Below are 17,601 nucleotides of genomic sequence, written 5' to 3' on the forward strand. Positions count from 1 at the left end.
GGCAAGTGTAAATATTCTAATACTCAAAATAGAATATCTAATCAAAACTGTTTCTAGTAGAGGTGAATCCTAGGAAACCCTATTTAAAAGGATTATTTTAGACAACCCCTATGAAAAGACTTAGCATTATTTCTCTTACTATGGGCCTGAGATAGATCCTCAAGTGTCAAGGCCCATCACAGATAGGGGGGTCTTGACCCCTGCACCTTGTGCACAGGGCATCCTCCTATATTTACCTCATGGACAACTGACCATATCTTGGCTTATGTGGTTGTGGCTGCTTCACAGCAGAGTTTCTAATACAAAGTCAAAGTAACTCTCTTCTACCTTCTATCCTCTCCACCTTTCTCTTACATTTACCAACAGACAACTAATAGCTTCAATTAACAAATACAAAGTTTTAGAGAAATAAACATTCTAATGAAATGCCACTGAGAATAAAAGTTTTTAAAATCTCCCTTAATGTATTTTATTTAGCAAAAAAGTCTTGTTTAGGGGGAAACAAACAAACAAAGGACAGAAATATCAAGAAGCATTCTGTGTTGTGAAATAATTCCCTATCTAAAAATTATCTATCTTTAAAATTATAGGAAAAATTAATATTTAATGTTGTGAATGTAACTTTGTATATGCAGTGTTGAAGTGGAAGGTAAAGTGGTCCTTAATTAAAACAGGAAATGGATCTCTCCCCATCAATTCAACATCACTGACTGATATATAGTCTCTACTGATATGTTCTTCTCTGACTACCAGTTTATTCTGATAAAGTTTGTCTTTTCAAAATTGAAAAAAAAAAAAAAAGCAGGATTTCTTTTCTTTTTGCCCAACTAAGTTTCATCCTTCCAGGTCGTAGTTCACCTGGTAGTACAGTTCAATTTATTATCATATCTTAATCAGTTTCTTCATTACTTTATTGCTTTCTGATATGCTTAAATTTGATTACAGAAAGCTAAAAATTAGTAATTTCAAAGAGAGAATCTGAAAATCAATGTAATTCATCCCAATTTTGTTCTTATGTAAGATACATCTTATAAGAGTGTTAAATCAAAGAATCAATTTAGGATATCACCAAATACATTTGGTTATAGTGGTATAAAGCAAGCCTGACATGTAGTATAAACAAAGGATATTCCTTAATAAAGAATCAAGGACTTCTTATAAATCCATCTTATCCTTTGGTTGTCTTGTGTATTGGACAATGATTTTTGCCTGCAGAGTGAATGACAAACATGAGAAGACTCAGAGAATTCTGGAACAGTGGTTTTTCAAAAATCACTGTCTGTAAGAATCATCAGGAGTATATGTTTAAACAGCAGTTTCTTGGGACCATACTCTAAAGATAATAATTCAGTAGTTTGGTGGGGGCTCAGGAAATCAGCTTCTTTTCAAATACTTGGTGTTGGGGGAGGGAGGCTGGGAAATATGCGACCCTCTGATCACCCTCTGAGAAACACTTTTGTGGAGAGGGTTATGCTTCCAATAATAATGGAATATTGCATGCTTCATGTAGCAGCAGAATAGTATTAAATTTAATTATTTTAATGAATGCCACTTTTAATAACAACATCCTTTGAACTTTAAGACTTTTTTGATAAAAGTATAAAATGTTTTTCTTCATATTAACCATAAGCTGTAACTTGAGAATTATTTTTCACTTGTACAGAGAAATCTTACAGAATATTTTGTTGCTGTGGATGTGAACAATATGCTGCAACTGTATGCCAGTATGCTGCACGAAAGGCGCATCATTATTACCTCTAGCAAATTAAGCACTGTAAGTACTTCACACTTTCCTTTTAAATAGCATGTATTGAGTGTTTCACAAAAAGACCTAAAAACCTCTGCAGATTTAGAAATGTGTTATGTGTACTTATAAGACAATATCTACATACTTTTTTATATATGGTTTTAATCTGGCTCTTGAAGTACAAAAGTCTGATTTATAGAAGGCTTTCTCAGATGCATTAAATCAGGTTAATTATTTTTTCTTATCAGGAGATGAGAGTTTTTTTCCTCTTTTTAACTCTCCACAGTTCATTTTAGTACCTTCTACCACATAAAGAATTCTTAAGAGCTATTATGAGATCTTTATTATTCACTTATGGCTTTTTCCATTGGAGCTACTTGAAAGAAATCAAGGGGCCATGATAATAGCTGCTACCCTAACCTGGTAATAGGTAGATTCATCTTTGTTGCCAAGTAGTGGTTTGGGAGTAGATTCTATAATAGTTCTGGTTTGGAGGAGCTCTTCAGACTGATAATAACTTAAAAGTCAAAGTAGCATTTTTTATAAATCACAGGTTTTATGACACTCACTAAAATGTTCTTTTGGAAGGTCTTCATTACTGTGGTAAAGGCTGTGAGAATAGGAGGGTTTTCTTGGGTCACAGAAAAAATTTTAAATGTATTTTACTAGTTTTCATAACTTATTCTGCATTAAGCATAAAAATATGTTTTTTTCAACTTTTTAGTTAATACAAACTTAAAGTTTTGAGTAATCTGTAAGATATTAAAAAAACCAGTATTCAATACTGCATGAGTTTGCTTCTCCACATATTTGTTTACTTGATAATAAATAAAACCATAATTTTAATATTTTATTTTCCTAGAGTGGAAATAAAAAATTTATAATATTTTAGCACCTAAAAGTAGAATGAGGGTTAGGATTTCTTTATTTCTTTGGGATATCTGTTTAGTATTTAATAATGAGCAAGGTATTTTCAGAGATATTAAATGGTCATCCCAAGGCCAAAAAACTAGAAATAATTAATGAGAAACTAGGTTTCCTAATTCTGTCTTGGCTTATTTCTTTTGCTTTACAATTGAAAAAGTAAAATTTTGAGATTTTAAATATTTAATATTGATGAACTCACTTTTCCCCAAATTGAAATACATTGTACATGTTGAAAAATGTAAGCATATAAAGGAGTAAATATGAAAAAGTGATGAGGTAGTATCAGAGAGTAAGTACTGGTCAGTAATGTAGGTTATATTTTTCTTATACTTCTTTAAAACATGTTGAGATGTTCAGTCTGAGTCACATGGTACTTTGACTTAGTGCTTCAGAGGTTCAGTCCATGGTTGGCTGCTGATTCCATAGTTCAGGGCCTGAGGTAAGGCAGAACATCATGGCAGAGGGCATGGTAGAGGAAAAATGCTCAGTTCATGAAGCCAGGAAGGAGAGAGAGAGAAAGAGACAGAGAGAGAGAGAGAGAGAGAGAGAGAGAGAGAGAGAGAATGAGAATATGAATGAGAGAGAGGGAGAGAGAGAATGAGAATGAGAATGAATGCAGGTATATGAGAAAGTGCTTGATAACAAGAAATCATGGATAATATAATCCCCCAAAGCATACCAGCAGTGACCTACTTCCTCCACTCATGTCCTCTCTGTCTACGGTTTCCACCCATGAATCCATTCAAATTATTAACCCATCAAATGGATTAATTGACTGATTAAGTTACAGCTCTCAAAATCTAATCATTTGACTTCTGAACATTCCTTTATTGGTTCACACTTGAGCATTCAGGGGTTATCTCATATCTAAACCATAACATTTTATATATTTGAGTTTCTACTGTTTTTAACTTATCACTGAAGTAAACCCATTCTTTATTCTCTGTCCGCCTCTTCCTCCTTAATTTTTAAACATGATATTAATATTATAAAGGATATTTTTATATTGATTTTATGAAGATTAAAATAATTGTACAAATTGTTTTATAGGATTAACTTTATAAGAACTAATTTGTATTAGGATTAATTCATGCAACAAATATTTATTAGGCACATATTATGCATCAGATATTTTCCTACATACTAAGAATTCAACAGAAAGCAAAACAAAGTTCAAGCAATCTTGGTGCTTATATCCAACTGTTGTGAAACAGATAAACAAATGAACAAATAAATAGTTGTTATGTCATACAATGCTGAGTCCTATTTATTAAAGGATAAAGTGAGTGTGCATGTACAGAGGATAAGGCAAGAGCCAGGTTTTGGTTTTATATAAGGTAGTTGTGGGAGGGAATGCCTCTCCAGTGAGATAGAATTTAGGCAGAGATCTGAGGAAAATAAGCTATGTGAATGGAGTGTAAGCTGCTGCGTTTAGAACACAGGAATAAATCTGAACATGTGTTTTTGAAAAATATTTGGTTTTATTTTAATTTTTATCCCTCTCTTAGAGGATGTGTAACCTTTCTGACTTGGTTTCTTCAAGAGTAATTGCAATCTTAATCTCATAGGGTTGCTATAAGAATTAATGGACACAAACACATAATTGAAGTGCTTAAGATTTGTCTATGTAGGATAAATGTTCAATGTTTAGTTTTTTTTTTTTTTTAGAGAGAGAGAGAGAGAGAGAGAGAGAGAGAGAGAGAGAGAGAGAGAATTTTAATATTTATTTTTTAGTTTTTGGCAGACACAACATCTTTGTTTTGTATGTGGTGCTGAGGATTGAACCCGGGCCGCACGCATGCCAGGCGAGCGCGCTACCGCTTGAGACACATCCCCAGCTCTTAACTGTAGTTTTATAATAGCCTAGATTTGTAGTTTAGAGCAAAAATTAACCTGCCTATCCTTTAATTTAATATTTTACTAAAACGTATTGTTTTAAAGGTTGGTATTATGTAGAGAGTTGTTTCCTATGTTTAAGGTCAACTTAATATCAGCAGTTTATGACAGTTCTTAAAAATTTTGGGTGATGTCACCTGTAAGTTACCAGCTCTGTTTTGGATCATTCTCTGGGGCAGTTGAACTGATAAAATCAATATAATTCAATTTGCTTTTCATGATCTTCTTACCCTTGTAATGTGGGAGAAACTGCTTTACTTGAATCTATCTTGACCAATTATCTGATATATATAGTACCTATAAATATGTGTGCTATAACTTCAATGGATAGTAAAATTTAAGATTAAGGATTAATATCATGATATAAATTAGAGATAAACTATTTTTTAAGAAAAGCTTAATGGAATCACTGAAATATCCAAAGAAAGAATTATCACTAAAGAATTGACTTGATTTTAAGATTTTTACATTCTTGTATTTTTACATACCATAGGAACTATAACTTACTTAATATTAATGCAAACATTTTTTCACCCCTTGATCATCTTTTAAATATATATAGCCCAAATCTCAATTATTATAAGAACCCATATAAGTTAAAGTGTCTTAACATTCACAATTCTATTATTTGTTTGCCTTGGTTGTTTACTCTTGAAAACCATAACATTTTTCTGATTATGTTAAAGTGATGTTTGTCAAACTACAGCTTCCTGTGTTTTTTTTTTTTTTCATGGCAATACAGTGGTAGGGAATCAATTAACTTAAGGGGACCCTTTCTTCAGATGCTATTTGTAATTAAGAATGATTAAATTTTAACTTTTGTGAAAGATAAAATTTAAAATAAAAATAATTAGTTTTAAGATGTATAAGCAAAAATATCAAGACTGTTATTATGTCTTGAAGATTTTAACAGGTTTTCCTCCCATTTATTCAAGTGTGTATTGTGTTAGGATTAATTATTATATTTTTACATGTTTGAGTTTAATAAACAGGGACATCATCAATTTTGTTTTTTTTTCTTTGATTTATACATTAATAAGTATACATGAAGTGGTTTGCAATAATCCTGAACTAGAAAATTGATTTTATGCATGCTGTAGGCAGGCCTTAGATGTTTAAGCCCCAAGTGAATCTTGGTAGACTAGCAGAATATCCTCTCAGACTCTCATATATTCAAAGCAAAGGAATAAATCATGGTATTACAAGGTTGTATCAGTTGACTTATTGCTGTTTTGTGACCATAGGTAGGGAGGACTGCTGTTTAAAGTCATGTCATCCGTTCTCAAATCAGTCAGGCATGAAGCCTTGTCATATGCCTCTATAATTGTACCACACCAGACTTTCTCTAACTAGTCAGCTGGGGCTGTGCATTTTGTCTCAAACACCCGGCTGGCCAGCATCTGACAGGAGCTTTCTCATCATCCTGTCAGTAATATGTTAACTAGAGTGTATCTTTGTGGCCTGGAGAAGCAGGTGGAAGGGATGCTTCTCTTTAAAGCAGATGTCTAAGTGTTAGCTACTATTTGGACCAATATTTAGTTGGTAAATATTACCATCTTAAAGTCTGTAAGCATGTTAGTTACAGAGATTTGATTGTGCAGGGCCTTTTCTTTCTAGAGTATTTAGAGCAAGCAATATGCTGTGAGTGTTGGAATTGCATTAATAAACTGTAATTTCTTCCTTTGTTATAGTTGCCCCCAGGCATTTAAGCATATGCTTTTTCTCTCCCTTTCTCATTAATTCTATCAAGGGCATACACAAAAGGAAATCTTGTGATTCCCCAGAAAATCAGCTCTTAAAACATAGATTTTATATGTTTAGTTTGACTAAAGAGGAGTCCAGAGGATTTTAACCTCTCCATCTGGATTGTACATATTCTTGATTTGTCTATTAATGGTACCACCTGTATCAGCATTTAATCTGAAACCTGAACCTCAGAGATTCTTCCTGGAGATTAAGAATTGAACAGTTGGCAGAAGAACAAAGAGTATGCAGGCCTACTTGTTTCTTAAGGTTCTTGAAGAGTGCTTTTGACCTTTGTGTTCTTAAGGCTTTAAGGAGTGGTGCAGTTAAAAATTGTTATTGGGCTGAGGTTGTGGCTTAGTGGTAGAGTGATTGCCTTGCATGTGTGAGACCCTGGGTTCGATCCTCAGCACCACATAAAAATAAATAAGTGGAATAAACGTATTGTGTCCCACTATAACTAAAAAATAAATATTTAAAAAATTATTATCAGAACCTTTCAGGGAAAGATATTTTAGGAACAATTTGTAGATTGTGAATTCTACCCAATTATATCAGCTGAAACTCTAGGTAATAATTCTGCTTATCATTGCGTTGTCTGACATGCACACTGCTGTTGTGAACATTGTGGTATGGCTGACTGCAGTGTTGAAATGGGCATGTTGATGTCATCATGGAATGCCTTTTAGGTAGGGCTGTGTGGAGGTTATTTGGAGGAGGTCTCAAAGGAACACTAGAAGTATTTCTAACTTGCAGTTCTCTTGGAGCTAAAAGCTCTGTTTTTCATGGAATTAATCACATATGTTTCTGGCTTAGAGTTTAGTCCATTTGTCTTTTAAAAGTGAAAAATTGGCTTTTAATTCACAAAGAAGAATTTTTAGTAAAACAATTATGGAATTGTCTCAGAGGTGTATTAAATTGTTGCTCCCCTAGGTTCTAAAAGTTTTGTTCTCGTAACAAATCACCAGAGTGGCCTTGGACAATTTCAGCTTACTGAAGAATTTTCTATAAAGAACAATGACTTAATTTTGTGCTATTAGTGATTATCAACATTAAATAAGAGAAAATTTGTATGTATTGTTTTGTTTCTTTGATAAAACTGTTGAAGACAGGTTATTTTTTTTTAAAAAATGTATCTTCTATGTTATATATTTTTACACACTATAGATTCTTTTCATTTTGCAGTTCTGCAAGTGTTTTTTTTCTTCTTCTGATGAGCAGCCTTAGATTTGAGCTATAGTTTAACTCATCATAGTTATTTCAATCACCATTTTTTCCCACCATCTCTTTCTCCTACTATACAGTGATAATTTGGGGTGCCCCTCCTTCTCTTCTATCTTCCCTGCCCAAGTCCTATAGATTATATTCTTAAAGCTTTCTTCTCTGATCCCTGTTCTCCATTACAGTTGTCCACTGTCTTAGTTTAGGCAACTATCACTTTCTATGAATATCTTTTTAGATCATATCTACTGAATACTAGCATTATCTCAATTTACATAAAATTATGACAATGATTATAGTCATAAGTATTGTCTATATGTGACAGTGTATACTATCAGTCACCCTTATGAGAATTTATTTAAACAAACATAATTATCACTAACTGTGTAATAAATACTGTTGTTATCCACAGTAGACAGGTAAAGATGAGGATTTTGAAATTTATAGAGAGTAAGCTGCTCAAGCCCCACATGTGGCTAAGCCAGTTCTAATGCCAAAATATATATTTTCATCCTTTATGTAATTTTGCCTTTTACATTGACTGTCTAATAAAACCAAATGCATATTTACCTTCTATACCTATATTGCATTCCTCTGCATAACAAGCTTCAGTCTGTCTTTGCCAGTTTAGTTAACTGTCCATTAATATCTTACATTGCTACCTTTTCCCCTCTCTTTTTTAGTATTTCAATATTGCTTGCTTTATCTATCTATCTATCTATTTATTTATTTATTCTAATCAGTTACACATGACAACAGAAATCTCTTCAGTTCATTGTACACAAATGGAGCAGAACTTTTCACTGCTCTGGTTGTGCATGAAGTAAAGTCACACCATTCATGTAATCATACATGTACCTAGGGTAATGATGTCCATCTCATTCCATTGTCTTTCATACCTCTTTTTCCCCTTCCTCGCTCCCCATTGCCCCATCCAGAGTTCCTCCACTTATCCCATGCACCCCACCCCACCCCATGTGGATTACAATTCACTTATCAGAGAAAACATTCAGCCATTGGTTTTTTGAGATTGGCTTATTTCGCTTAGCGTGATATTCTCTAACTCCATCCATTTATCTGCAAATGCCATAATTTTATTCTCTTTTAATGCTGAGTAATATTCCATTGTGTATATGTACCATAGTTTCTTTATCCATTCATCTATTGAATAGCATCTAGGTTGCTTCCACAGTTTAGTAATTGTTAATTGCGCTGCCAGAAACATTGAAGTGGCTGCATTACTGTAGTGTGCTGTTTTTACATCTTTACAGTTCTCCCATTTTAACACTGCTTTTTTAGTAGTGGCACTTACCTTCTATTTGTATCTCCCATTTTATCACCTATTAAATTAATTTTATTTGTAATTACTTAATACTTCAGAATAAAAAACCTCTCCTATTTATTTAATACTTCTTAATCTGGCATTAAAAACTATCTGTTCTCTGACCCCAGACTTTTCTCCTAAATTCTTTCCCTATTTATTATAGTCTACTATGATCTCTAGATAATAAACTCCTCAGGGCAAATTTTTTATCAGATTCAGTCACTACAATATATTTAGCTCTTAGGACAGTGAAGATACATAACTGACTTTTAACAAAGAAATTTTTTGAACGAATGCATAAAATGGCAGTTTTTCCTTTGCTTAAGTGTATTTTGAATGCTCCTACCTCCATGCCTTTGAAATTTTTTCAAAATACAAATTTCTTTGTAGAAGCCTAGTAGTTATGAGTAACTCTTATTACATCTTGCATCTATGAACTACTATAGCTTTCTCAAATTGAAATCATTAGTGAATTTGTTGATCTCTTTTTATTATTATTATTTTTAGCACAGTTTTTCGTATCTCTATATAAAGTATGTTCATGTCAATTTATGCCATTATACATGTACTTTTTTTGCATTATAATTCTTTTTTTTTAAAAAGAGAGTGAGAAAGAGAGAATTTTTTAATATTTATTTTTTAGTTTTCAGTGAACACAACTTCTTTATTTTATTTTTATGTGGTTCTGAGGATGGAACCCAGCTTCCTGTGCATGCCAGACAAGCATGCTACCGCTTGAACCACATCTCCAGCCCATAATTCTTAATATACATATATACCACAATTTTTCATATCTCTGTTTGTATATAAGGTATGTTGACACCCAATTCAAGCCTTCATACATGTATTTTGTATAATGATGACAATCACATGTTGATCTCCTATTAGATCTTAATCTTTTAAAAAGTTAAAGACTATCGTTTTTAAGTTGCAGACTGATTTTCACGAAGGTTTGGACTTTTGTTTTTATAAAACAGATTTACATTTATGTTTTCTACTGAGAATTTCAATTTTAAAGATTTGTGCTTATCTTTTCTGCAGAGAATTTCAATTTAAGGTCTATGCTAAAATCAGAATGCCTTGGGGGTAGAAGTTATTAGTGCGTGTACACTTGTTTTTTATTTCCATGAATTTCTTTTGCAATATTGATTCTTGTTCAGGACTTGTTTTGACATTTTTTGGTCTTTATATAGTACTAAGTATAAAATTAACTGCTTTTTCCCTGTGGAAAGTTCATTTGTTTATTCATTGGATCTTCCTCATTATGGGTCACTGAACTCATGCCAGGTAGCATTCTACAGGTAAGATGATGAAGTCTCCACCTGTGCATCATTCTGGGTCCAATCAGGAGACAGATATTATGTAGTAATTTGAACATAGAAAGTTTAGCATAAAGAATTAAAAACTATTATAATGTGGGATTCAGTAAAGAGGGATGAGCTGAAAAGAAATAGATAATGCTAAAAAATATAAGAATAGCAGATTTAAAGCAGTTATTAGTTTTAAAACTGTGAAATGGCTCCCCAGAAATAGCATCTGAGATCCAGAGGCCCTGATGAAGTGTTCTTACCATGCCTCATTAGATAGTAGATAGTTTCTATGGTGATATTCTAGCAGAATTTGCTGAAAACCTGTCCTTTGGGGTGCCAAGGAGACCTGCCCACAGAGAGATGCCATGTTTTCAAGCCTTACTGGAAAGTCACATGAGGAATGCTGGGGAAGCTGTTCATAGACCTGAATAGAAGCTGTTCATAGGACTTGTCTCACTGCCCTAACAAAGCAAACAAGGGAAGCTGCTGTCGTCACTCAGGAAAGGAAATGTGTAGAATAACATGCAGAAGGACTATTCTTTATCGAGTATTTAGTATCTGCTTTATAAGGGGACAGGGATTAATGTCATTTGCTACCTGTGAATTTAGACCTGTGTATCTGTGCACTGTACACACACATATACCTACATATATGTGTTTATAGGTTGATGTATATACTTACATATATATGATATACATGTTAAATATGTATATTAAGCATATATAAGGGAATTTTATAACAACATTTTAATGTTAATATAGTAAATTATATATAATCATTCTTAAATGTTATTTATAAATTATTAGATTTATTAACCCCATTTATAAAGATTTGGAAGTTCCTTTGGAATTATTCACCTTTGTGCTTATCTTTTTTTCAGTTCCTTGTAGCTTGTAGTCAGTTTTGTTTTGTTTTTGGCAAGAGATATTTTAAATTGTGGTTTCGGGATATATGTAATGGTTAAAAAGTAGCTTCAGTTAGTTTTATTTTATTTTTTGGTTATTTGAAATGTTGTCTGCAAATATGGTAATAATGTGATTATCTTCTAAAATCAGATTTTTGTTTCGATCCTGATGACCTCATATAAGCCATTTAATTTCTTATTTCATGAACTACATACCACGTAACCTCATATAAGCCATTTAGTTTCTTATATCATAAACTTTCTTATCTAAAAAATGAAGAAATTGAATAAGAATGTAGCCTAGGTAGTTGTGAGGTAGATTTAAAGAATGTTGTAGTGTTAGACTTATTAATTTTGGTGAAGAAGTAAGTGGGCTTTCCACAAGAAAAACAAAACTTCTGTTGAATCGATTGTAAGTAGGAACTAGAAAGAACATATTTAGTAATAAGGAAAATTCATATAGGAGAGGGAATGTGTTTGATGGTGTTGGCACTTATGTGTATTGTGAGAGCTATGGAAATACAATGAGATGAGAAGAGTTTCATGTGACAGCAATGACTATAGAGAGGTTTGTTTATTTTGTTCATTACCCTGTCCCCAGTACCAATAACATTTGGTGCCTCACTTACTAGCTGTGTGATAATTGGCAGTTAATCCAGCCTTGCCTCAATTTCTTTAACTCTATAATTAATGAAATAATGAATATATGAAGGAAGAAAGCAAACAAGAAAAATTTCAAATCATTTGGCTAGAATAAGCCAAAGACCAAATATGTGATTATTAGAACTTTCCAAAGGATTTGGGTATGATGGAAAAAGGAATGGATTTTTAGGAATGAAGTATCTGAATTTTCTGTCTACTGTGGCCTAAATATCTCACCCCTCCAATTCTTATGTTGAAATGTAATTGCCAATACAATAGTATTAAGAGATGAGACTCTTAGGAAGTGACTAAATTGAGGGCAGAGCCATCATGAACGGGAATAATGACCTTATAAAAGAGGTACAAGGAAGCTCTTGCCTCCTCCTACCATGTGAGGACACAGTAACAAGGTGTCATCTGTGGAGCAGACAATGAGCCCTCACTGGACAATGAATCCACCAGCACCTTGATCTTAGACTTTCCCACCTCTAAAACAAAGAAAAATAAATTTCTATTACTTATAAATTACCCAGTCTCAGGTGAAAGCTGCCTAAATGGACTAAAGTGCCATCTAATAAAATAAAGGAAAATAATGAAACAGAAATAACATTTTATTTTAAAAACTTGTAAAAAAAAATGTCTTCCAAAGTGGCTGTGCTATTTTGCATTCCCATCAGAAATGAATGAGAGTTACTGTTGGTCCAAATCCTCATCAGTGTTTTGGGTTGGGGCCATTCTAATGGGTAAATAGTGGTATCTCATTGTTTTAATTTGTATTTCCCTGATGACATATGACATGTGATATCTTTTCATATACTTATTTGTCATATGTATATCTTATTTGATGAGGTGTGTGGTAAGGTTTTCAGCCTATTTTTTTTTGAGTTGTTTTCTTAGTGCTGAATTTTAAGAATACTTTGTTTACTTAGGATAACATCCTTTATTAGATATGTCATTTGCAAGTGTTTTTCCTCAGTCTGAGCCCTCTGATTTTGTTGCATTGATTGTGTCCTTGACTAAAAATTTTAATTTAATGAAATCTAGCTTATCAATTCTTTCTTTTATGGAACATGCCTTTGGTGTCATAACTAAAAAGTCAGGCTCTAGTTCATATCGATTTTCCTCAAAATGTTATATCTTCTGGATTTTCAATTGGTATATATATTATAATTATGCATGATAATAGGATTCATTATGATACATTATGCATCTATGTTATCTTTTGCATTTTATGATTTTACATTTTAAATCTGTGATCAATATTGAATTAGATTTTTGTTAGGGGTATAAGGCCTATATCTACATTTTTTTTTTTTTGGCCTTGTGAATATCTAGTTTTTCCTCACATAATTTGTTGACAAGACTGTCTTTTCTCTATTGTATTATCTTTGCTTCTTTGTCAAAGATCAGTTGATTATATTTACATGCGACTATTTCTGAACTCTCTGTTCTGTTTAATGGATCTACTTGTCTATTTTTTTCTTTAAACAAACACAACACTGTCTTAATTACTGTAGCTTTAATGGTAAGTTTTGAAGTCAGTGTCCATCTCCAGCTTTGTTCTTCAGAATTCTTTTGGCTATTCTGTGTCCTTTGTCTTTCCATATAAACTCTAGAATTAGCTTGTATGTATCTACATAATTACTTCCTGAAATTTTGATTGAGATTGCATTGAGTTTATAGATGAATTTGGTAAGAACTAAGATCTTGAAATATTGGGTCTTTCCTATCCGTGAACATTTACTCTCTCTCCTTTGACTTAGTATTTCATTTTTTAAAAAAGAGTTTTGCAGTTTTTCTTGCATATTCTTGTACCTGTTTTGTTACTTTTATACTCAAAATAGTTCATGAAGGAGTTTATTGATAGTATTATGGTAGATGCATATCATTATAAATTTGTTTATACCCACTGAAAGAAATTTAAGCTCTATAAATAACTACATGTAAACAGATTAAGTAATACAAGAGAGAATTCAAATGTAAACTGTGGACTTAGGTATTAATGATGTGTCAGTGTAGGTTTATCAACTATACGGTGTGCCACCCGAGTGAGGAATATTGATAATTGGGAAAGATATGCAACAGTGAGAGTAGGGGAGTATATATGGTCAATATCTGAACATTTTGCTCAGATTTTCTTTGAACCTGAAACAGCTCTAAAATAAAATTTAAAAAATTCACAACCAAATACTGACTTTTTTTCACTGTTAAAGTTGCTGTTTCTTTAATATAACTATCACTTAATTTGAATATTAAAGTTTTGTTCAAGTGAGAGTACTTTATAATTGGGATAACATTGTAGTTTTCAGATATTGAACTGACACTTTTTTTTGGCCTAAACTTTAAAATGTGAATATAAATTAAATGTGTTTCAACAGATGCCTTCTTTATGGTTTCTAGTATTTTTCTTTTCATTCCAGGCGGAATTTATCACATTACTATCTCTAGCAGTTTAATCTGTATACTTGTAGTTATTTATAGTGCTTAAAGTTATGAATGAACTATTGCTTCAGTTAAAAGTCAGATGACATCTCTAACATATGTATTTCTTCTTTTATGCATAAATACATTTTGGGGCAATATAAATATGCCTCTCAGTAACTCACATAGAATTCTAGTTGCAATGAGTAGGATTTCTACCTAAGAATAAGGTACAATCTGGCCACGTGATACAGAGACTAGAATAATGGGACTGGCAATGTGTCAATATGAAATTTTTCCCTCTAAAGTGTGTCAGTTAGGAATTTTTATATTTTCCATTGTGGTCATTACATTTGATGAGTCATTTTTCTGCTGTCTCCCTGGGAATCTGATGAATGTGTTTTTTGCCTCCACAAAGCACATGCCTACTTAATGTTTAAAACACTGCTTAGTTTTTTGTTATTAGGCTAATTGACTCTTATATGTGGAGTTTAACTTCAAGAAAAAGGAACAGATCACAACAGAATATTACAAAAGAGGAGAACTTTGGTTTCAAACTTAATTGTACTTTACTCCTTACAGGATATATGATCTCAGGCAGTTGTTTTAACTTTGCGTCCATGTCCTGATCTGTAAGATGGGATTAAAGATAGTTGTACTTATTTCATTAGATTTTTGTGAGGATTAGATCTGTATACTTCAAATAGTCAAAATATGGCCTGACATATGGTAAACAATATATAAATATTTGAAATTATTATTAATATTTTCAGTCATTATGAATGTCAGTCTGCTATTAAACCAATGGCCTAGGATTGAAATTTGTAAGTGCATTTTATTCTGTAACTAAATTCACTATTGCTGACCTTAGTTTTCAAGTTTCTTAATCTGAAGATTTTATAGGCCCCAGGTTTTGAATCTTTTTTTCCCCCATTGGTTCTTTTTAGTTATACATGATGGTAAAATCTATTTTGATAATTATGAAAGCATGGAATATGTCTTGTTATCACATGGTTCTCATATATACTTATTTTATAATTGGAATCTATAAGAAATTTAGATCTCAATGTTTTCATTTTCCATTAATCAGTCCTTTGGGACAATATAAGTTCAATATTTTGAGTATACTTTATTAAAGTGAATGTGTTTTAAAATATTCATATGCTACTTCAAGCTAAGATTTTTTCCCCTTAAACCTTTAGTCATATGTCTAAATACAAAGTTCATTCATATTTCATCTATACCCTTTTTACATAGCCTGGAGGTTGTTTTATGCAATATTTTAGTGCATCTATATTGACTGCAGTCCATCACATGAGTTAGGGGATTTTCCATTTGTGGTGGTGTCATGTTAACATTCAAAACTTTTGGATGTGGGGGAATTACAGATTTTGGATTTTTGGAATAGGTATGCTCAATCTACAATGTATGTTTTGCTTGTTTATTATTTATCTTCTTCATAACACATACAAACAGGGACTTTGTTTTGTTCAATATTGTGTTCCTTTTACCTAGGAAGGATTTATGAAAACACAAAGCAGGCCCTTAAAATTTTTGTTGAACTGAGCAAATGAATTAATATATTTCCAATTGCATAGTTAACCTAATGCACTGTCAAGCACTGAGAAGTAATCTTTAGATGTATTTTAAAGGTAGATCTGAATTATAGTTAAAATATGCTGTTAACCCTTAATGGGAAAATATGTATTACTAAGTATCTAAAAAAAGTAAGAATTGAATTTATCTTATTTAAAGAATGTTTGACTTGTGAAAGGCAATGCTTGCATATCATCTAGCATAAATTCTTATTTTAAAGATTAAGAAATTCACAACTTATTATGTTAGATGTGCCAGAGGCCACACAGCTTATTAATGTTAGAGCCCTAATTTTTTTCTGTCATATACTTTTTTTTTGTACCAGGAATTGAACCCATGGCACATTTAACCACTGAGCCACATTTCAAATCCTTTTTTATATTTTTTTTAGAGGTAGAGTCTCAATGAGTTGCTTGCTAAGTTGCTAAGACTGGCTTTGAACTTGAAGTTGATCCTCTTGTCTCAGCCTCCTAAACTGCTGGGATTACAGGCATGTGCCACCAATTATAATTTTATATAACATATATGAATGTGTTTGATTTCCTAGTAAATTTATTTTTACTTTCTTATAATTTACTTATATTTCTTATAATTTACTTACAACTTTGTTATGCTTTCTACAAAGTAGTTGTTAAAATGATGTTGTTCTTGCATGCAACTGGAGGCATATAGGGGATTTTTTTTTCTTTTTGGCCAGTGTTGGGGGTGAACCTAGGGCCTTACACAGGTGAGGCAACTGCTCTACCAGTGAGCCACATCCCAATCCTTTGATATGATTCTACTTTGTAAATATCCACTTGGGTGTCTCCTGGTCAACAGAACTTGCAAACTCAAGTTCTTTATGATTCAACCTAAGCCTGGCATTTTTGTTATATTAGTCTTAATAATTCATTCTCATTGCTTAAGCTAAACACTAGGGCTGGGGAGAGGTTGTTGTATATTCCTACCTCCTCTTGCCATTTATTTTCCATATCTAGAAAGTTGTCAAGTCCTGTGAAGCTTTATTCTCTCCTGATAGATCTTGATTATCAGGGATAACCCCCTGCAAGATGTTGGACATAACAGAAATTTTTTGACTCTGCTTATGATCACTGAAACTATCCTCTTAAAAAAATCCAGTCAGATACAATTGTGCCTTGTTAGTGAATAATGAATAACTTCATTTAAGGGTGACTCTTGTCGGATAGAGGAAGTGTTCTGTGTAGCATTTAGAAGGGTATTCTGAACTTCGGGTGTGGCCAGTGAAATAAGTCAGCCTCATTATAGATCATTTTGAGAATTTGTTTCTCCTCTTGCTTCACTATTACTATTTTCTCAAAAATAAAAAGGAATAGTACCCCTCCCTTTTTTTAAGATTTAAAATGAGCTGTTTTGAAAGTCATCTGTGTGCAGATGGAGAAATTGAGTAATTAGCTGACTTTCAAAGCTACTTTCCTGACCCATCAGGTTATGCCAAAGGGATGGAGAGAGTTAGGACAGCTTTAAAGATGCCTAATTTACAACCAGGAAGTACCTAAAAGCTCTAAGAGAATTTGACACAATGAGTTAGAGCAACCTCCTTTTCATTTCCTTCTAGTTCAATTTTGTAACATAAATAAATCCATGATCTATAATTGTTAAATAGAAGTATTTGAATGCCTCCTAGTGGAATCTGATATGCTATGATTACATTTTTTAAAAAATAATATTAATTGAAAGAATACTCATAAATTAATAAAGATAGCAAATTCAAGGCATTAAAACCCTTTAATGAAAGTATGATGTGGAATCAGATACATTATCTGTTGTACAAAATTAACCAAAAATCTGGAAAAATATCACACATATGACAAAGATAAGTACATTTCAATGAAATTTTTTCATGTTTTT

General features: G+C 32.4%; 1 protein-coding gene across 1 annotated transcript in view; it reads left to right on the forward strand.

Moving 5' to 3' along the window:
- Dennd1b (DENN domain containing 1B) overlaps nucleotides 1-17,601 on the forward strand; it is a 228,808-nt gene that overhangs the window by 107,435 nt on the left and 103,772 nt on the right. The window contains exon 9 of the mRNA XM_076831584.1: nucleotides 1,664-1,774. Within this exon, the coding sequence (XP_076687699.1) occupies nucleotides 1,664-1,774 (111 nt within the window). The remainder of the gene's footprint in view (nucleotides 1-1,663; nucleotides 1,775-17,601) is intronic.

This window comes from Callospermophilus lateralis, chromosome 13 (genome assembly GCF_048772815.1).
Source record: "Callospermophilus lateralis isolate mCalLat2 chromosome 13, mCalLat2.hap1, whole genome shotgun sequence".
NCBI classification, from domain to species: domain Eukaryota; kingdom Metazoa; phylum Chordata; class Mammalia; order Rodentia; family Sciuridae; genus Callospermophilus; species Callospermophilus lateralis.